General features: G+C 47.5%; 1 protein-coding gene across 8 annotated transcripts in view; it reads left to right on the forward strand.

Annotated features, from left to right (window-relative positions):
• Positions 1–21,915, forward strand: part of ARHGEF1 (Rho guanine nucleotide exchange factor 1) — a 74,253-nt gene that overhangs the window by 45,961 nt on the left and 6,377 nt on the right. For 7 of the 8 annotated variants that reach the window (XM_053397867.1, XM_053397869.1, XM_053397870.1 and 4 more), the window contains 11 exons: positions 357–545; positions 4,318–4,502; positions 6,225–6,371; positions 7,445–7,527; positions 8,985–9,110; positions 10,506–10,620; positions 14,426–14,526; positions 15,542–15,619; positions 16,064–16,136; positions 16,902–17,069; positions 20,852–20,939. In XM_053397867.1, the coding sequence (XP_053253842.1) occupies positions 357–545; positions 4,318–4,502; positions 6,225–6,371; positions 7,445–7,527; positions 8,985–9,110; positions 10,506–10,620; positions 14,426–14,526; positions 15,542–15,619; positions 16,064–16,136; positions 16,902–17,069; positions 20,852–20,939 (1,353 nt within the window). The remainder of the gene's footprint in view (positions 1–356; positions 546–4,317; positions 4,503–6,224; positions 6,372–7,444; positions 7,528–8,984; positions 9,111–10,505; positions 10,621–14,425; positions 14,527–15,541; positions 15,620–16,063; positions 16,137–16,901; positions 17,070–20,851; positions 20,940–21,915) is intronic. The other variant, XM_053397875.1, reaches the window with a different exon arrangement.

The following is a 21,915-nucleotide window of genomic DNA, read 5'->3' on the forward strand; positions in this document are numbered from 1 at the left end:
TCTGGGATTCTCACTTTTCCCCCTTTCTCTTCCCTTGTCTTTCCACTGCTGCATGTGCTGGTGTTTGTTTTCCTCCGCTACCCAATTGGGTGCTTGCTTGGCCCGTTCACTTATTGGTTGTGACCCTCCGCCGTCTCCTTTCCCACTGGTGTACGGCGCGCTACGCCCCGCCCCGTCGTCTCTCGTGATTGGTCCGTGGCCCTCCCGTGTCCCGTGGCTCATTCCACCGCCCTCCTTCCTCTCCAAATTTGGCTCGTCCAACCCAACGGCTCTCCCCTGTCCGCGTCTTTTTTGGTGTGTGTCTGTGGCTCCCGCCCCCCGGCTCTGCCTTGCCCGTCCGCCCACCCCCTCGCCAGGCTGTCAGCAAAGCTGGGCCGCTCCGAGAGCCTGCGGGTATACGAGCGGAAGCGGTCTCTGCGCGGCTCAGCCAAGGGCAAGCAGCCACGATCGCGGAGCGACGTGGACGTCGAGGCCGCTGCCCGTGCCAATGAGATGGAGGAGAAGCAGTCCCTAGAACAGGCTCGGCAGAAGCAGGGGAGTCGCAAGTAGGTGAAGAGATGCTCCCCCTCTGGAGAGCCCCCCCCCAGGAGGGGACTGAAATGGGGCGCCCACACCAGGAGCCAGGTTTCAAGCCTTTGCAAACCCCATACCAGCATTGGTCTTGTTTACCAAATGCACTAAATGCTGGGGTGATGGTAGCTTTCTCCCCCGCTAACCATTGTTGGAAACTCAGGTAGAATTGGACAAAATGACAGGAAGGATTCGAAACCTGCGGGACCAGAGATTTACAGAAGATTGGAAGAAGTATATGAATTATTTGAAGAGCAACTGTAATCAACAAATTACCGTATTTTTCGTCCCATAGGATGCTCCGTCCCATAGGACGCACCTAGTTTTTTGGGGGGGAAATAAAGGGAATTTCCCCCCCCTTTATTTTCCCCCAAAAACCAGGTCGGGGAAACCAAACCAGGTCGGGGAACAGCGGGATGGCGGCGCTCCGCCTCCCTGCTGTCACCCGAGATTGTGGGGCTGGCGCTGGGGAGAAGCGCGCTTCTCCCCAGTGCCAGCCTCCAAACCAGGTCGAGAAACAGCGGGATGGCGGCGCTGCGCCTCCCCACTGTCCCCGAGCTTGTGGGGCTGGCTGATGTCTGCCCGAAGCGCGGGGTGCTCTGCTTCAGCGCGCCCTGCGCTCCATGCAGCAGGCTGCTATCCGCAGCGTAGGGAGCCCTGCAGGAACTCCCGCAGGGCTCCCCATGCTGCGGATGTCTGCCTGGCGCGAGGGGCGGTCTGCTTCAGGGCGCCCCACGCGCTGGGCGGCAGGCTGCTATTCGCAGCCTAGGGAGCCCTGCGGGAACTCCCGCGGGCTCCCCAGGCTTGCTGATAGCTTCCTGAAGCCTGGAGAGTGAGAGGGGTCAGTGCGCACCGACCCCTCTCGCTCTCCAAGCTTCAGCGAAAGCCTGTATTCGTCCCATAGGACGCACACAGATTTCCCCTTCATTTTTGGAGGGGAAAAAGTGCGTCCTATAGGGCGAAAAATACGGTACGCTAGTAGGACTACAAGAAGTTTTGTAAGGAGAAATATACAAAGTGTTACAAAGTAGAAAAAGATAGAGATATTGGTTACGAGTTTGAAACGTAATAGGGAAAATAAGAAATGCATACTGAGAAATTAGATTGGAAAATTTTCAGACAGGATTGATGGAAGTCAAAAATTTAAATAAGATGTAAAAGTATGTTTAATTACTGTTGAAAATTATATGTTAAAAAAAACAACTAATAAAAATTATAATAAAATAAAATAAAAAAGGAAACTCAGGTAGATCAGCTGAATGGCACCCTAAACCTAATTAACCTTCACCACAGTGGTATGTGTCTATTCGCCAGAGGGTTGGGTTCTTATGATTCTATTTAATCTCGGTTACGTCGCTTGACTGTAGCTTACAATTACAGCAGTTTGCTGGTCCTAGTATGCAAGAAGGAGAATTGCACACAGTGGAAATGGAAATGGCGTTAACTGTGGACTAAGGCAGAGGTTTTTAAACAGTGGTCTGTGAGTTCCGTTTGCGGCAAGGCTGCAGCACATTCAGATATATCTGTACTTACTTTCCTTCATGTGATGATGGAGGACTAAGATGCCCATCCCATGATTCACGCAGCAGCACAAGACCCGTGTCTTTTGCAGCACACGAGTCAGCTGGCTCGATGGAGGCGTCAGTCGCCTCCTGGCGCCCAGAAATCTCCATGTGGTTGCAATTGGACCCGCACCACTAGCAAAACGCAGCTGGCGCCCAGGGAATTTGGAGCACTAACCGCAGAGATGAAGTACTCCAGCTCCACACGTGGACTGCTTCAGAGAAAAGTAAACTACAGCTGTTTGTCTCTCTCCTTTTGCCACAGTGCCAAGAGGGCAAGAAGTACCTTCATCCTATATCCCCTGCTGTTGAACTAGGGCAGAGGGCCTCAATTTTTCTTCTTCTTTTTTTGCCACTTGAAAATTTCTGGGACCACTTAATAAACTTGTTTTTTCGACAAATCCAAGCACACACAGAACTCATATTTTTATAACACTTCTTCATCAATACCAGCTTCACACTTGAAACCAGTTCTTTATTATGGAAATTGTGGTCCCTAGGCTAAGCTGCTAGGAAAGGCCCCTTTAACTGGTTTTTTTTTAAATTAATTAATTGGCTATGCCAGTGCTGTGCCATATTATGAAAATCATAGGCCACTTTGTTGGTCTGTTCAGTAGTAGATCAAAATGGCCTCTGTTTCCCTTGTTGGGGAAAGAATTACTCAAGCACAGAGACAAATGGAGAGATTCTCAACTTTTCCACAATATTTCTGTGGGCCATCTGCACAGAGCTTGTGGACCACGCATCGTCCACGGACCACACTTTAAGTACCTCTGAGCGAGGGAGGATGTAGACTTTGAAACTGCCACTCTATCCAACTATCTCTTCTGCCCAGGAGGACCAAAATAGTTCTATTCTCCCGAATAATCCACACTTTCTTTTTCAAGCTTCCCATGGGAAATAGTAAACTATAACTGGTTTTTACAGCTGTAATTTAACCAGAAACTACCACTTCCCAACTCCTGCTTACGAGAGGTAAATACAGTTCTGTCTGGAGAAATTTGATTTAGCCATCATAACTAACAGCCACTGGTGGAGACTACTTCTAACTTTTAAAAAAAGAAACAAACAAATTTTGGCAACATAACAAACAAAACATTTGGTCCTTTCCACCTCTACAATTCTATTATTCTACATCTTGTAGCAAATTCTCCTGCTAGTTTGCCCAGTGGTAAAATGCCAATGGAGAAAACACTCAAAAGAATAAAAAAGCATTTGGTGAATTGAAGATGTCTATGGAAAATATTAATAACAATTACTTGGGTGGGTGGTTTGATTTAATATTTATATTCCGCTTTTCCAGCAGCAACGCTGAGCTCAACGTGGCTCAAAATAAGAACAGTGTTTAAATTTTTTATTATTTTTATTATATTATTTTAACATGTAAATAAGGAGAAAACAAAACAAATTCAGCAAGCAATACAATGCAAACTTGTAGTGATTCAAAATATCAAAAGTGGCTGCAGAGCACCATCCCAGGACCAGCTGAGATGCTCTCTTTGGGAAAGGGCTGCTTTACTCAGTGCAGCAGAACAACCCAGACAGCAAGAGCTTTTAAATCTTTATTTCCTTTCTACCCTCAGAGAAAAGAAACTGATCAATTCCATCTTGTTTTTGGAGGGTTAGGGGTGCAACAACAGATTCCTTAGCACGATGGGATTTATTCAGTGGGAAGGAAGAGGCTGTGAAGGAGGAGAATTGCGTCAAATCTTGACAATTTTGTAACTTCTGAAGAGGGAGAAAAAATTAAAATAAAAGACTTGGATCTGGTGCGATAAGACATGAAAGGGAGGTGCTTTTTGAGCTCTTTGAATGTGCCCGTACCGATTTCTCTGTCACATAACTTTTGGCAGAAGGGAAATCCTCAGCATAGCTGTCAACCTTTCCCTTTTCTTGCGAGGAATCCTATTCGGAATAAGGGAATTTCCCTTTAAAAACGACAACTATGATGAGGAAGTTCTGCACCCGCCAATTTGCGATACAGCTATGCTGGAAATGTAGAAACAGGTTTAACCATTACGGCTTCGCCCAAGGAACCATGGGAATTGTAGTTTTGTGAGAACTACAAATTGCCAGAGTGCTTTGGGATGGGCCCTTGACAATGCTTAACTCGTTGCTCTGTTTTTGCGTCGGCCTGCCCTCATTTTCTGTGTCTTCCTCTCTCTCTCTCTTTAAACCTCTGCAGTCTGGAGCCAGGAGGGGCTGGGGGAGGGGAGCCCCCGCCGTCCTTTCTGCATCCCCAGTCTGAGGAGACTGAGCCGCGTGTTTCGGAACTGGAGCTGGACCCGCCCAACTGGCGAGAGCTCGTCCCCAACGACACCCTCCTCAGGCTGAAGAAAAGCGAAGTGAAGCGGCAAGAGGTCATCAATGGTACGTAGCTCGCTCTCACCACCCCAGCACCAGTTGGGGCTGGGAAAACAGACAAGGGAAGATGGGAGCAGGGTGGAACTGAGCCCAAAGCAAAACATTGGGGGTTGAACTAGATCACCCTTGGGATGTCTTGCAGCGCCACAATTCTATGATTCTAAGAGTGATATACTGTATTTTCCACTCTATAAGACGCACTTTTTCCCTCCTAAAAAGTAAGGGGAAATGTGTGTGCGTCTTATGGAGCGAATGCAGGCTGCGCAGCTATCCCAGAAGCCAGAACAGCAAGAAGGATTGCTGGGCAGCAATCCCCCTTGCTGTTCTGGCTTCTGGGATAGCCGCGTGATGCCTCTTCAGGGCAGGGGGAACCTTCCTCCCGCTGCCCTGAAGAGGTTTTGTGTTGCTTTTGCTGAAGCCAGAACAGCAACAGGGATTGCTGCGCAGCGATCCCTCTTGCTGTTCTGGCTTCTGGGATTCAGACTATTTTTTTTCTTGTTTTCCTCCTCCAAAAACTGGGTGCGTCTTATGGTCTGGTGCGTCTTATAGAGCGAAAAATACGGTACGCTTTTCTTTAGATCCCTTTTAAAGCTGCAATGAGGAATTCTCCCCATGAGGAAAGGTTGCAGCTTAATATGCAATTCCAGTGGAATTTCAGTTATGCCACATAACTTTAAAATCAGTTGCTTACTCACTCAGTTGTTAGAGTTCAGCACTGGGGTCTTTATAGATGTTGCTCTGCAGTTTTGTGATGAGTGTTAATTGTAAATTTTACCTGCACTAGGCTTTGCCTTAATGGGTTTGTTGTTTTAAATTAAGCTGGGCCGTTCCTTGTGGGTGGAGGGCGGGATGTAGATATTTTGAATAACTGACTTGTCCCTGTTTCAGCAGGACTAGAAACTTGCTTTATTGCTTTTAAAAGAAATTATAAGTGTGACACACACACCCCATCGACACCAGTGCGGTACTTGCAACCCCTGCTTGCTTTTCTTTGACATGCCTCCCGTTTATCTCTCATGCGCATTAATATCTAAATTGCAATAATAATAATAATAATAATAATAATATATTATTTATACCCTGCCCATCTGGCTGGGTTTCCCCAGCCACTCTGGGCGGCTTCCAACAAAGTATTAAAATGCAGTAGTCTGTTAAACATTAAAAGCTTCCCTAAAGAGGGCTGCCTTCAGATGTCTTCTAAAAGTCTGGTAGTTATTGTTCTCTTTGACATCTGGTGGGAGGGCATTCCACAGGGTGGGTGCCACTACCAAGAAGGCCCTCTGCATGGTTCCCTGTAACTTGGCTTCTCACAATGAGGGAACTGCCAGAAGGCCCTCAGTGCTGGACCTCAGTATCCAGGCAGAATAGACCCTACAGCATGGATGGGGAACCTCAGGCCTGGGGGGTCAAATGTGGCCCTCAAGCCATCTCTGTCTGGCACTTGGGAGTCTCCCTAGGCCACGCTCCCTGCTGAGTCACTTGCCCCTCCTTGAGTGCTTTTGCCTTGCTGGAATATGCCCTCGAATACTGTGATCCTTGGATGGAGGGCGGTGCTTTAATTATAATGAAATAAAAAGGCTGGCTTGCTTGGAAAAAGAGGTTTGTGTGGGAGTGAAAAAACTGCTTTATATTCGTTATTCCGCCCAAGGTTGGAAAGGGTTCCCCACACACCTGCGCTGCAGGGAGAGGACACCTGTCCTGACATTCCCTCTGCCTTTTCTCCCGCAGAGCTGTTCATCACCGAACATGCCCACCTGCGCATGCTTCGGGTGCTGCTGGAGGTCTTCTACCAACCTCTGCTGGCTGAGGAGCACTTCATTTACAAGGAGCTGGCCAACATCTTCCCCAGCTTGGAGGACTTGATCGATGAACACAGTGAGCGCATGGGAGAGGAAGTGGGGTGGGGAATGTAGAGGCACAGCCGAGGCAATCTACCAGAAACACACACACAGGCCAGGTTTATTTATCTGCAATAGCTGCAGTTCCTTGCCTATGTGTTTCTTTCTTTCTTTCTTAAACGCTTTTTATTAAGTTTTCATTTCAAATACACCACCACCACCAAAATACACAAATATTTCAAATCTTTTTACATCTGTCTTACTTTACGCTCCGTAGAGCAGTTGACTTCCCTCCTTCCCTTCCGCAGGTTTTCTTATTCCAATCCCTAATCCACAGTTCCGTAATAATAACTAAACCATGACGTAAGATTTATTTCAGTCCTGCTGACGTCTTCAAATTTCTACAGTTCTCACTTATATAGACCATAAATTTACTCCATTCTTTTTGGTACTTTGTTTCCTCCTGAATACGAATCCTATGGGTCAGTTTTGCTGATTCCGCGTATTCCTTCACAGTTGGTATCTCATGTGTTTTCCATTTTTGGGCTATCAAAACTCTGGCAGCTGTCGTAGCATACATATATGATCTTTTGTCCACCTTCTTTATATCCTCTCCTATCAAACCTAGCAATAGTCTTCAGGCTTTTTTGGGAATGTATATTTAAGCATCTTTTTTAATTCATTATAGATCAATTCCCAAAACTCTTTCATTTTATCACATGTCCACCACATGTGGTAAAAATCACCATCCTTTTCTTTACATTTCCAACAGATTTTACTACTCGTCCTATACATTTTTGCTAGTTTGACAGGTGTTAGATACCAGCGATAGACCATTTTCATTACATTCTCTTTTAAAGTAGTGCATGCAGTTCCTTGGCTATGTGTTTCAATCGTGAGCACCCACATACCGTGGAACAAGGAACAAGGCCTGGTCTTCGAGCCTGCAGGGTCTTCGAGCCTGCAGGGACGTCCAGCTTGTGCTGGTTCCTTCAGCGTATGAGTTGGTGCACACTCAGTAAATGAGAATTTCCTTGAGGAGAGGAGGTCATTGCACTGTTTTTTTTTCATAACCAGTGTCTCTCTCTGTGTGTCTTTTTCTTTCCTCAGAGGTGTTTCTGGAGAGCTTGAAGAAGCTGAGGGAGGAAAACAATTCCCTTGTTTCTGAAATCGGGAACACTCTGCTGGCTCGGGTAAGGGGGTGGGGGAGGCCAGCTTGGACCAGTATTTTGAGGGACGGAGGGCAGCGTTGCCAGGGGTGGGGGTCTTCCTGAGAAATTAAAAGGCTTTGGAGCAGGGATCAAAAGCTCAGGCAGGGCCGTGGTCCATGGATGAGGAGTGGAACAGACTGAAGCATGTCGGCTGAGGGACTAATGAAGAGCATGAGGTCAGACCAGAGCTTTGTTTTGATGAAACGGGATGCTTGCCGCCTACAGAGCTGATGTAGCATATTGGGTACGAGCTATGTAAGCTCAAAGCCCTCCTCTGGTTCAACAAGCTGGTGTGGTAGTCAAGACCAGGGAGATTGGGGTACAAATCCCCAATCTGTCAGGGAGCTCCCTGGGTGATCTTGGGCCCAATTGGTCACCCTCAGCGTAATCTCCTTCAAAGGGTTGTTGTGAGGATAAAATGGGGGGGGGGAGGAGAATTATGTATGGCTCCTTGGGCTTCTTGGAGGAAAGGTGGGAGGCAAATGCAACCCATCAATCAATCAATCAATCAATCAATCAATCCATGAATGCCCTATTTGACCTTAATCAAGGCACAGGTTATGCTCTGTGGCCAGACATAATCTTGCGATCTTCCATTTCATTTTGCTATCATTTTTCTACTGCTTCTATTAATACATCTGTTTTAGTTAGACTTGATGGGTTGTTCTTATTGTTAACGTGAGCTCACTCTGTTCCTTTTTTAAAAAAATTATGTTACCTTTGCAATAAAAATACGCATTTTGAAAAAAAATGAATCAATAGATAAGGCTTGAGCTGTCTCCATCCCACTCTGTGATACTCAAAGCGTTGCCAGTGAGCCGGCGGGTGAAGCATAAAAATATTGCAAGGGGTGGGGCCGTAAGGTCTTTTAAAAAATAAAATTAGAACTAAAGAATATCTCAAACAGCTCCTAAATGATCCCTGTGGAATCTTTGCCCTCTTGCCCATGTGTGATATATATCTTATTATGTCTCTGTTACTGTACGTATCTCGGTTTCTCTCTTCTGGAGGAAAATACTGGGGGGAGGGAAGGAATGGTTTCCAATAGAACCTTTGTCTGCCCAGAGGTTGGTGAGCTACAGCTCCAAACACCCCTGGCTATTGGCCACGATTGCTAGGGCTGATGGGAGTTGTAGTTCAGCTACAGTGAAGGCAAAGGCTGGGAATGGGCCCTGTCAGAGTTTTTTCCCTTGAGATCCCCAGATGTTTGTGGGGGGGGGCAGGATAGCAACTTTTGTGTGGCTCAGCACTTAATGGCTGCATAGGTGAATCAGCCCAGGTACATCACAGTGATTCTTGAGTAGCCAAAAATGATATGAAGAGGCAAAGGTGGGGGGCAAGGCAGAGATTATCTTGGCTATCAGAAAGGGACCGAAGGTTTGCAAGATCCCTCTCTGTGATCAACTCGCCAACCTTCTTTCTCCCCCCCCCCCCCCCAGTTTGATGGTCCTGAAGGAGCCTGGTTCCAGAAGATCTCGGCCCGTTTCTGCAGCCGCCAGTCGTTTGCTCTGGAGCAGCTGAAAGCCAAGCAGAAGAAGGAGCCGCGTTTCAACCAGTTCATCCAGGTAATCGCTGCTGGAGACTGGGGATAGCTCAGTCAGTAGAGCACGAGACTCTTAATGTCAGGGTCGTGGGTTTGAGCTCCGCGTAGGGCAAAAGATGCCTCCATTGCAGCGGGTTAGACTAGATGACTCTGCAATTCTGTGATTCTATGAATTTGCCTCTCCTTCTACGCTAGGGCCATGTGTATTCCACTGTTCCTTTCCGGTGAAAAAAAATGGTATAAGCTGTACAATTCAGCATCCCAAGAAACCTTTTATGTTGTACAAAAATAATGAATTAAGTTTCATTAATTCATTATGAGGTAATTCTGGTTTCCCCCCAAAAAATATTTATTGATTTTCCAAAAAATTTAAACAAACAAATAAACATACATTTTAAACTGTACTTAATCCAATCTTAGTAACATTGTTAAGTGACTTCCTCGAATCCCCCTGGCTGAGTTTTAATGTATATCATTGTAAGAGTTTTCCAAAACAAATTTCTCATAAAATTAACTTAATCACGTAATATCTTTCTTTTCATTTTAACTTTAAACATATTATTCTCTAACATCACATGTTTAAATCCTAGGCCTATCTGGTATTTGCAAGTTTTTCCAATTAAGTTATCTTGGCATATTTAACTAAATAGTCTTTAAATTTCATCCATTCCTCCTGGTACTCCTCCTCCTTCTGGTCGCAGACTCTTCCAGTCAGGTTGCCTAGCTCCCAAAAGTCCATCATCTTCGTCTGCCATTCCTCCACTGTTGGGACTTCTTGTGTTTTCCAATTCTTAGCTAACAAAATTCTAGCTGCAGTTGTGGCATACAAAAACAATCTAACATCTTTCTTGGGCAGTTCCAGACCTGTTATTCCAAGAAGAAAGGCCTCTGGTTTCTTAATAAATGTATATTTCAACATTTTTTTCAATTCATTATAAGACTGTGAGGTAATTCTGAGGCAATTCTCTTTTTAGTGTGAATGCGTAGCTCCATGAGACTTAAGCATACACAGAATAAATTTTCGTAAAGCATGTGCCCAATTAAAATTTATTTTGGGTAACTTTATTTGGCTTTTTGTGGAAGAGATTTTTTTTAAAATAAAAAACTAGCAGGCCTGGTTAAGGGTGGTATTCAATGCTAGGTCCAGTGGGTCTACTCTAAGTAGGACTTGGTTGAAGACAGCCCTAGGTTCCTACTCCCTTTCTCCCAGTGAAATATTTCCCTGTTAGGGTCAGGTGATATTCTTTCATGAATCAAAAGTATATGCCATTAAGAAGGGGGAAAAGTTGTTGTTTTTGCAAACACTGAGCTTGGATACCGATCCAAAAAAACGACCCCGGGGAGGCTTTTCCCACTGTACCTCCTCCATTTACCCAGACTCAGTAAGCAGCCAGGTGTGTTCCTCTCATCCCTGCAGGAAGCAGAAAGTCAGCCTCGTTGCCGGCGGTTGCAACTGAAGGACATCATCCCCATCGAGATGCAGAGGTTGACCAAATATCCGCTGCTCCTTCACAACATTGCCAAATGCACAGGTGAGCAGAGGTGGGGAGGATGGAGGTCGCTGTGACAATCGCACAGGGACAGCTGAGCCAAGTGTGGAACAGACGAAATACTGTACATTTAAAGTGCTGAGATAGCCGCTTTAAATATGCATGGCTTCCCCTCCAAATAATTCTGGGAGCTGTGGTTTTGTTAGGGGTGGGGTTCAGAGTTGTTTGTAGGCCCTCTGTCCTCCTCCCAAAGCTACGATTCCCTGAGTTCCCCGTGAAAAGGGATGTGCCGGCCCCCGGGGGGTCCACACGCTTCCCCTGGGCGACTCCCTTCTGCTGGGGCTCCTCCGGTTGCAGCAGAATGTAAACACAGCGGAACAGAAGCAGGGTTGCCGTGTGTGTGCAATAAATCAGGCTTAACGCACGGTGTCTGCTTATCTTTCTTTAAGTCTTTATTCCCGTAGCAAAAACAACAGTCCTGGTGACAATGCACTCATCTTCACTCCTCTCACGCAACGGAGCAAACACACACTGCGAGAAACACAGTAAAACACTCCCCTCAGTATTCTAAACCACGCCTCAGAATGTGAGACGTCACTCAGAACTTCTTAACCCTGTGAGTTCTGAGCCTCTCTCCACACCCCCTCTCGAATCACGTTCTGAGAGGAGTTGTGAACATATATTTATAGACTTCTGAGTGTTCAACACTTTCCCCCCTGCCTTCCGCCCCTTCCTGGCATCGTTGTTCGGCACCTGTTGAACCTCCTCACAAATCTCAGGTTCGCACTGTGCGAAACCAACCCACGCATTAGTGACCTGAAACCTCTCAGGTGGAATTCCCTTTGTTGCCCGAGATGACTGCCTGGGCACAAACTGGGGTGCTTCTTCTGACCCACTGGGGCCAGCAAGTGCGTCTTCTTCATCAGAAGATTCCCCCTCTGACTTGACACGTCTGTGAGCTTTCTCCATTATGCGAACAGGAGATGAGGGCTCACTCTTGGACACTCTTTTAACAACCTGTGGAGACGCCCTACTCTGTTCAGGGATCTGGTCCCCACCAGCAGGTTCAGGCTCTGGCTCTCCCTCCTCCTCAGAGTCAGACAGACAATCTGAGTGAACGTCAGGGCTCGCTTTGCGCCTTGCCCAACCATCCTGCTCATAGAACTCAGCATGTTTACTGATCAGAAGCTTGGTCTGATCACCTTCTGGATATGCAAATCTCCACCCCTTTGTCGCAGGTTCATACCCACAGAAGATCATTTCCTGGTACCTTGGGCTACCCTCCTGCTGCTGAACCTTTGGTACAGGCACCAAGGCTCTGCTACCGAATGCACGAAAGAAATGCACTTGCGGCCGTTCTCCGTGAAGCAGGAAATACGGGGTGTCACCTACCACTGAATTGTAGCACCTGTTCATCGTGAAATTGGCCGTCTTTACCGCCTCCCCCCAAAAACTTTGAGGCAAACCAGAGTCACACAGTAGAATCTCTGATGCTTGAACCAGAGCTTTACTCCTAAGCTCTGCCACGCCACTCTCCTGAGAAGTCACCTTGTGACGTATCCCTCTCTGGCGAAAGAAACCCTTTAGAGCAGACCCAGTGACCTCTGAACCTCGGTCACACTTGAACCCCTGCACCTTGGTGGAGAACCTTAGTTCCACCTCTGCAACCCAATCTTTGATCAGTTGTGTTGCCTGCTCCTTCGTTCTCAGCGTGTACGCCCATGAGTTCTGCGTAAAATCATCTGTCAGCACCATCAGAAACCTGGCCTTGCCCAGACTTGGCTGTGGCATACCAAAAAGGTCTGCATGTACAAGCTCAAAAGGCTTTGTGGTTACTCTCTCCACCCTGGGATAATTATATCCCTTGTTCTTGGCTTTCCTGCAAGCTCTGCATTTCAAAGGTTGACCACATTCTTTTACCCGGCACCCTTTGGTGCACTCTGATAACATCTGAATGTCTTCACAGGAACCATGTGACATTCTCTTGTGCCACACGCAAGCACACGACACATGAGTGTGATCAGTGGCTTTCCCAGCATTCCCCTCACCCTCCAGAGGTGTTTCCAGAACAAAGAGGTTGTTCTGATTTCTCTCAACACGTGCTAGCTGCTTCCCCCCTCTGGAAATTGTACAAACATTTTTCTCAAAACAAACCACATATCCCTCCTGTAAAAGGCACGGTACAGATAAGAGACAATGTTTTATCCCCGGCGACACGTAGACTTCCAGCTGTGGCTGTAAGAAAGAGACAAACAAGTTTCCCACGTTAGTCACACGTCTCTGTGAACCATCAGCAAAACACAGTGTTTTCCCAGCTGAAACAGCTCTGCAGTTCCTTATCTTGACACCAGGTGTCTCTGTCACCAAATGAGCATTAGTAGCAGAGTCCACAATCCAACGCAGCACTCTCTCCTCACTGGAGTTGTCCTTCTTTGTTGCCTTAGCAACGGACTTCCCGCTGCCCCCGACCTTGGGGCCTTTGCTGCAGGTGTTCTCCAAGACTGCCATCGAAGCAGTCAGCTGATAAGCGTCTCCTTCCCCCTCTGGAGCACGCTGCGTTCTTTGCGCTTTCCCACGCCTGCCTCCTCTGCTGGACTGGTTGCCATAGAAACCCGGCTGGTTCCCATGGGAAGCGACCTTGGAAACATCCTGCCCTGTCTCCCTTGCTCTCTGTGGGCAGCCGCGACGCAGATGTTCAGAAGAATTGCAAACAAAGCAACGCTGAGTGGAAAACTTTGCAAACTTGCCTTTGGTCTTCTCTGCCCCCCCAACCTTGCTTGCAGCGCTCCTTGAGGCTTTTCTGCTTTTGGGGACGTGGCTTTTGGCTTCTGCTGTGGTTACTCTGCAAACCCTCTCCAGCTCCTGCCAAACAGCCTGGACACTCTCAAGACCCTTGGAATGGCCTGCACCCCCACTCCCAGGTGCAAAGTCCCCAGTGGAACAGACTGCCACTGCGTCTCTCTTCTCTTCTCTCAGCCGCTCTCCAGCATACAGCCCATGTGTTGAGGCATTGCAACAGCCTTCCAACACAGTCCCAGCCCCCTCTGGGCTTTCTGGGCGTCCCTCAGCCCTTCCTGGGCATGGTGCTTCCTCAGAGCAATTCTCAGCCCCCTCTGGCCTGGCTCCCACTGCCGTCTTCAGTGCCTGCCACGCGGCCCAGGGCTTGCTCCCGTCCACCTTATCAAAAGGGACTGGCGATTCATGGCTGTCTGCCATCTTCTCCCCGGGGCCCAGCCTACTTACGCACAGTAGTAGCTTCTCCTCGCACCCGGTTCGGCAGACCAGATCTTCCCAGCGAGCCCTCTGCCTCAAGATAGGCACAGCTCTAGCTGGCTTTTGGCTGCAGTCTTCTTTCCCAGCGTCTCGTTAGCTGGCCACACCACACACACGAACGTTGCTTATCTCTGCTTCAGGCGTTTGCTGATGACCCATAACCTGTGCCGGCCCCCGGGGGGTCCACACGCTTCCCCTGGGCGACTCCCTTCTGCTGGGGCTCCTCCGGTTGCAAACACAGCGGAACAGAAGCAGGGTTGCCGTGTGTGTGCAATAAATCAGGCTTAACGCACGGTGTCTGCTTATCTTTCTTTAAGTCTTTATTCCCGTAGAGGAGAGAGGATCAGAACTCACAAGGGATTGGTTGTTAAAGCCTCTCTGAGCGTTTGTCTGAGTCTTGATTTTGTTGCGGGAGGGAGGAAGGACTCACAATATTCTCCCCCTCCTGGGGGGGGGGTGGAATCCAACCCTGAATCTAGATCTGAGCTGAATTCTAGATAGGGAAACACTGGGGCTGTATTTAATGGGATGCCTTTTGAAAAAACACTTCCGCCTTTTTCGATCTGTGCTGCAGAGGAGGCCGAGGAGCGGGAGAAAGTGCAGAAGGCGGCCAACTGCTGTCGGCAGATCCTCAACCACGTCAATCAGGAGGTGCGCGACATGGAGAACTTACTGGTAAGTGCCCTTCTTCTTCTCGCTGCCTGACAGCATCATGCCTCAAGGGCCATCTCTCCCCGTACGAACCAATCTGGCCCCTGCGATTGTCATCCAAGGTCCTTTTCTGTATGCCAACACGAGAACGGGCCTTTTCAGTGGTGGCCACCTCCTTTTTTGGAGTGTGTTCTCCCCAGGGAAGCTCACCTGGTGCCATCATTACTTAAATTTAGGCACCAATCAGAACGTTTGTCGTCCGTCCCCCCCATCCTTCGGCTTTTATTTATTTTCATCCTGTCTTTAAAAATAACTGAATGAGTTTTAGAGTTCTCTTGCGTTTTGCTTTATGGTGGTTTTAAGGCATGTGTTATTATTTATTTATTGCTTATTATAATAGTTTTTTATTGGTATTTACACATATTTTCCAACATATCATTCTTTTAAACATCATTTCAAAATCTTTGGCTGTCACAGCCCTTCAACCTCAACTCATGGTTTTCTAAAATCTTTTCTAATTATGCATTTTGCTACTATAGTTATTCCTTTAAATTCAAATCTTAATACCTATTCTTAATTATTTTCACAATAATTTATATATAAAACTTCTTTTAACCCTACAAGTGATATGAATTGGTTACAGTTGCTTTCCAAATATGTCAAAAACTTCTTACATTCCTTTAGGAAAGTCTGGTGCTGCTGGTTCCAAATTTTCCCTGTTAATCTCGCCATCTCAGCATAGTTCATCAATTTCTCTTGCCACTCTTCTTTAGTTGTCATTTCTTCTTGCTTCCATTTTTGGGCTAACAATATACTTGCTGCAGTTATTGCATATAAAAACATTTTTTTATCATTCATATGAATTTCTGTACCCACAATAAATTGGGTTTTTATTGTTTGCACGTCACTTTGAGTTAGCTTTTTTTTTTTAAGCGACTAATAAGTTTGATAAATGAATAAATACCTCTCTGTTGGGCAGTTGCTCTTTCTAATCCTCCCTTGCCACTCTGTGTGTGTGTGTGTCCTCTGCGTTTTTCAGAAACTGAAAGATTATCAGCGTCGCCTGGACCTCTCCAACCTGAAGCAAAGTACTGATCCACTGCTTAGTGACTTTAGGGTGAGTTTCTGGCCTAGTATTTCCTCCCTGGTTGCAGACTGGGGAGTCGAGAACTTGTGAGCACCCAAATATTCTCCATCATCCCTGACTTTGGACCCTGCTGGTTGGGGCTGATGAGAGTCTAGCAACATCTGGAGGGCAGCCTTTTCAATGGGGTGGGGAGCAAATTCTCTAACAAAATTTCCACCTGTTTCCTCAAGGGAGCCTGCCCCCTTTTAAAGAACTTTGCAATAGGTAGCATGTCTCTCCATGCTTAGGCTGCACCTGTTGAGTTTCAGCCCGTCACGCGGATGCTCTCAAGGGGGGAAGGGGCCTCTCTTTTGAAATGTGGCTTTAAGGCTGCTCTGAGCAACTGGTCCGGTGCTCTCAATTTACGTAATGAGGTTTGTAAAATTATAAGAGTGTTATGCAAAACCTCAGGCTGTAACCAGCTCTTTCCCACAGAACGACATCACCAAGAAAAACCTCGTCTATGAGGGACCTCTGACTTGGCGTATCACCAAGGATAAATCAGTAGGTAAGTTGAGCTCAGGCTCACTCTTCCTTGGGAGCCTTCCTCGGCTTAAGCTCTGGGACAGGGCTTTGATTCAAGAACTTCTTCTTGATGCCAGGGGCGGCGTGCTGACACAATTGAAATAAGATTTGAGTGGATTGATTTATTTAAATCCTTCTCATCCTGCTCTTCAGCCCCCAAAATGATTTGAAATGGGACGTCTACAGGTCTTGCCTGTAGGCATGGCACGAGAGGAAAAGGGATTGGTAGGGAGGAGGAAAAAAGAAAGCTCAGGCACCGTTACAGAGTTCTTGCACGGACCTGCTGGAATGGCATTATTTCAAGGGGAGGAGGTGTGGGTTTCCTTCACTGCATAACAATCCCCACCCTGGGGCTGACCTTGTGGGCAGTTTCCCCACCAGTCTCGCTGAATAATGGGCCTGCAATCCTCCAAGCATTTGTTTTATTTACATATTGTTACAATTCTTCACTTGAGTGCTGGGAGACTAGTGGGGAGGTCGCCGTAAGGAGACTTCACTCGGTAGGCCTTTCAGCCTTGCATGGGCCCTGGGGCCCCTATGCAACCTTGTTGACATTGACTACGTTTGAGATTTGTGGGCGTGGCTTCAGAGCCGAAGGGGTGGGGCTTTCAATGGCTCCTCCCCCTCAGGGCTCCCCTTTCTATAAGCTCAGCTTTGGTGGGGGAGGCCTGGGTTTCCCAGCAAGGCTGGGAAGCATACGTCTAACCTCTGACCTTCTCTCTCTTACCCCCCACCCCTCCAAAAAAAGATGTCCACGTTCTCCTGCTGGACGACATCTTGGTGCTTCTGCAGAAGCAGGAGGAGCGCTTGGTCCTCAAGTGCCACAGCCGCACCATCAACCCAACCCCTGACGGGAAGCAGATGTTGAGCCCCATCATCAGGCTCAATTCGGCCATGACACGCGAAGTGGCCACAGGTGGGTGCTGTGGTGGCGGGTGGGTGAGGTGGAAGCACCTCCACTTTGAGTGAGAGTGAGGAAAATTCTCAGATTGATTCACATCCTGGCCGGCACTTTCTTGATCTCTTGCCCTCAGGCAGAAGATATAGAAGCAGGATTAGTCGCACCAACAGGGTAAAGAACAGCTTCTATCCATGGGCTGTTAGGCTGCTGAATGAAAAGATAACAACAGGGCAACTGACTTTTGGGTTTGGTGTGTGTGTGTGTCAGTAAACGAGGGGAATTAAGACTAAGAGAGCTGAGTGGCGGGTGCTCATGTAATCTCACTGTATACAAGTTGTACAAGTGACAATAAAGTATTTCAAAAATTTCAAAAAAAATAGCAACATTAGGACCAGAGGTGTAGTGCTCTGGGGTCAAAGACACCTTACTATTTCTGCAGCAGGGTTCCCATCTCCAGTATCTTAGAGCTGCCCGGCTAGCGTGAAAGGGGTAGCTTTTTAGCCACTGAGAAGAATTATTCTCATCCTTCATGCTGATTGGAACCAGTTGGAGTGAAAGGGGAGGCGACTCTGCCGCTGAGGACGGAGGAGCAACGCTGAGGCATTTGTTTGCTTTTCAATTTTTTATATTGAATTTATATACCGCCCTATATCCAGGGGGTCTCATGGCGGTTCGTAGAATAAAATCAAGATATAAAACCACAAAATATCTAATAAAAATAAAAACAACAACCCAATAGCCCCCCCCCACCACAAAAAACTCATTTTAAAAAGGGCATAGGAGTTGTTGTTCTGTATGCTTCAAAGCTAAGCATTTAGGGACACTGAGAACACAAGCGGCTTCTCAGGCTGAAGAGAATGGTATTCAAGTTCTTTTACATGCAATGGAACTTCAAGGAAGGCACAGCTTAGGTCCCTCGGAAGATACTAGAGCTCTCCAGGTCTTTTGCACAGAAAATAGTAGATCTGGCTCAAAGGCAATACGTGGAGATCTGCAATGATAGCTGCAATGGATCCTTTATTATTATTATTATTATTATTATTATTATTATTATTATTACTAAATTGTAAAATTATTGTATAATATTAGAAGCAGTCATTGCAGGGTTTTTAAGCAGAGGTTGGGTGGCCATCTGTCATGGATGCTTTAGCTGAGATTCCTGCATTGCAGGGGGGTGGGCTAGATGACCGTTGGGGGTCCCTTCCAACTCAACAATTCTGTGATTCTATGACTGTATAATATTGAATGGGGTGTGGCTATGAGGGGACATGGCTGTGAGGGGGAACCCTGTGCTACCGATTGGGACTGAAGCAGTGAAGTTAAAATTAAGAATGTGGGCCCCCAAGGAAGTTTTTAAGTGGAGGAGGAATACTGTTCAGTGGTAGACATGTGCTTTGCATTTGGGGAGACCCCAGGCTGGCTCTCTTTGGTGAATGAAGGAACTCCAGTAACAAGATTGTGGGCACCTACAAGGCCCAGCAGGCTTTCCTTAGTTAGGCGGGACACTTCCCTGGCAGCGAGGAAACTTCGTATGACGATTACGTTTCTTTGGTTGTGGAAGAAAAGGAAACCTTGAAACAGAACAGGCAGTACGAGCTAAATTAAAAAACCCAAACCTTGCAGCAGCTATTAATAGTTTAGTGTTCAGCTCAGGGCCATTCTCGTCTCCTATGCTGTTTTTAAATAAAAGATTGGGACGGAAGCCATAAACAGCCTAGATCCTTACCTTGAATAATCTAAAATTCTGCTGCAAGCACAGCTCTGACTGCAGACGGTCTCTGTATTCTTGGCCGTGCATCATCCGCACCCAGGCAGCATGAATTCTGTGCCAGGAATGCAGAATTCTGCAACCTGCACAAACTTACATGCAGGTCGGGCAGTTTTTTTCTTCTTAATTTGGCGTGAATTGACAGCAATCCTCTCTATTCCTGATACACTGGGACTCAATATATGCTGCTGGTGCTGTGGGCATGGTAGCCCACGCAGGCTCAGGCTAAGGGGTTTGGGGGAATCATGCAACCAGAAGATGCAGAAATGGTATAAAAAACAACAGACAAGCCCCTTGAGTCCTTAGGAAAGTTTCCACATCCCACCGATCAGAGGCCCTCACCCCCCACTGCACTGACTTCCTACCTGCACATAGAGGCAGCCAATGAACTCATGGCAACAAGAACACGCCCCTGCCACACCCCCTGCTCACACACAACAGGATGCCACAGAACCTCCAGTCTCAGTGGTAGAGCCAACAAAAACCTTACTGGTGCCAGTCCCCAGGGATCTCTCCAGACAGGGGTTTGAATCCCCTTAGCTCAGGCACAGAGAATCTCCAGGCCTCTCTGCCTTGCCCTCGGCACTCTCCCTAGACCAGCCTTTCTCAACCTGTGAGTCCCCAGATGTTGTTGAACTACAACTCCCATCACCCCTAGCTAGCAAGGCCAGAGCTCAGGGATGATGGGAGTTGTAGTCCAACAACATCTGGGGACCCACAGGTTGAGAACCGCTGCCCGGGGGCCGGATTAAGGCCCAATCACCTTCTAAATCCGGCCCGCGGACGGTCCGGGAATCAGCAGGTTTTTACATAAGTAGAATGTGTGCTTTTATTTAAAATGCATCTCTGGGTTATTTGCAGGGCATAGGAATTCGTTCATTATTATTTTTTCCAAAATATAGTCCGGCCCCCCACAAGGTCTGAGGGACAATGGACCGGCCCCCTGCTGAAGAAGTTTGCCCTAGACCATGCCCATCGCTGGCACTGCTTCACCCATAGAAACATAGCATTGGAAAGGGACCTCAAGGGTTTTCTAGTCCAACCCCCTGCAATGTAGCAGTCTTTTGCCCAACATGGGGCTCAAACCCACGAACCTGAGATTAAAAGTCTCGGGCTGTACCAACTGAGTGCATTTGTCTTAAAATGTTACAGGTAGGTAGCTGTGTGGGTCTGCCATAGTCGAAAGAAAATAAAAAAATTCCTTCCAGTAGCACCTTTGTTGTTGTTGTTGTTGTTTAGTCGTTTAGTTGTGTCCAACTCTTCGTGACCCCATGGACCAGAGCACGCCAGGCACTCCTGTCTTCCACTGCCTCCCGCAGTTTGGTCAAACTCATGCTGGTAGCTTCGAGAACACTGTCCAACCATCTCATCCTCTGTCGTCCCCTTCTCCTTGTGCCCTCCATCTTTCACAACATCAGGGTCTTTTCCAGGGAGTCTTCTCTTCTCATGAGGTGGCCAAAGTATTGGAGCCTCAGCTTCAGGATCTGTCCTTCCAGTGAGCACTCAGGGCTGATTTTCTTCAGAATGGAGAGGTTTGATCTTCTTGCAGTCCATGGGACTCTCAAGAGTCTCCTCCAGCACCATAATTCAAAAGCATCAATTCTTCGGTGATCAGCCTTCTTTATGGTCCAGCTTTCACTTCCATACATCACTACTGGGAAAACCAACTAAGATATCTGAAGAGGTGTGCATGCACATGAAAGCTCATACCAATAACTAACTTAGTTGGTCTCTTAAGGTGCTACTGGAAGGAATTTTTTTATTTTGCCTTAAAATGTTTCTGCCTGGCTGGAATGTGCCCTTGAAACCCCGATGATGCCTCTTCCTTGCCTGTAGGGAAGGCAAGAGGGAAAGTGTGTAGCCTACTGTACAAAGGTAGCATTTACACTCGTCCAGTTTCACCTCTGGCCCTGCCCACCCCTGGCATGCGGCCCCCAGAAGGTTGGCTGGAAATGTCCTATCGGGCAAACCTCGAATGGGCGCTCCTCTTTTTTGATTCTGAACCTGCCGTTTCCTTCTTTCCTCTTAGATATCAAGGCTTTCTATGTGATTTTCAGCTGGGAGGACGGAGCCCAGATCTATGAGCTGGTTGCGCAGACGGTGTTGGAAAGGAAGAAGTAAGAAACAGGGGAGGCGAGATTGAGACGCTGCTGGCTGGGGGGGGTGGAGGTGGGCATTCACCGCTGGAGTACCAAATGGGTTGGTCCAGCCACCACCACCCTAGCTTGATGCCCTCCAGGTTTTGGCTCGTTGGCTGATGGGAGTTGTAGCCCAAAGCATCTAGAAGACACCAGTTTGGGGAAGGCTGGGTTTAGTCTGTGAGCTGGAGTGGGTGGCAGAAACAGAGGGGTGGTAGTTTTAGAGGCGAGGGTGGTTCAATTTTCTCAGCTTCGATTCAGAGTCAATTTTCAAAATATGACTTTGCCTAGCACCAAGGGACGCGGGTGGCGCTGTGGGTTAAACTACAGAGCCTAGGGCTTGCCGACCAGAAGGTCAGCGGTTCGAATCCCCGCGATGGGGTGAGCTCCTGTTGATCGGTCCCTGCTCCTGCCAACCTAGCAGTCCAAAAGCACATCAAAGTGCAAGTAGATAAATAGGTACCGCTCCAGCGGGAAGGTAAACAGCATTTCCGTGTGCTGCTCTGGTTCACCAGAAGTGGCTTAGTCCTGCTGGCCCCATGACCCGGAAGCTGTATGCCAGCTCCCTCGGCCAATAAAGCGAGATGAGCGCCACAACCCCAGAGTCGGCCACGACTGGACCTAATGGTCAGGGGTCCCTTTACCTTTACCTAAGGTCTTTAAGCTTATTATTATTATTATTATTATTATTATTATTATTAATTGAATTTTTATACCACACTATACTCACAGATGCCATTCCTTAATGTGAGCTGAGGTTCCTCCGTGGGCTTATAGTGATGGGTGTCTCTGAGCATGTTCTAAGCGCCTCTGCCATAAGCAGTACATTGGCATTTAAGGGCTCAGGCTTCCAGGTTTGGAGAGTCCAGGCCAGCGTGAGCCCCAGCACCTCTAACTGTTGTCGAATCAACCAGTCAGTTTTTGTTTTACCCGATACCCTTCTTTTGTTCTTTTC

Source organism: Podarcis raffonei, chromosome 8 (genome assembly GCF_027172205.1).
Source record: "Podarcis raffonei isolate rPodRaf1 chromosome 8, rPodRaf1.pri, whole genome shotgun sequence".
Classification (NCBI taxonomy): domain Eukaryota; kingdom Metazoa; phylum Chordata; class Lepidosauria; order Squamata; family Lacertidae; genus Podarcis; species Podarcis raffonei.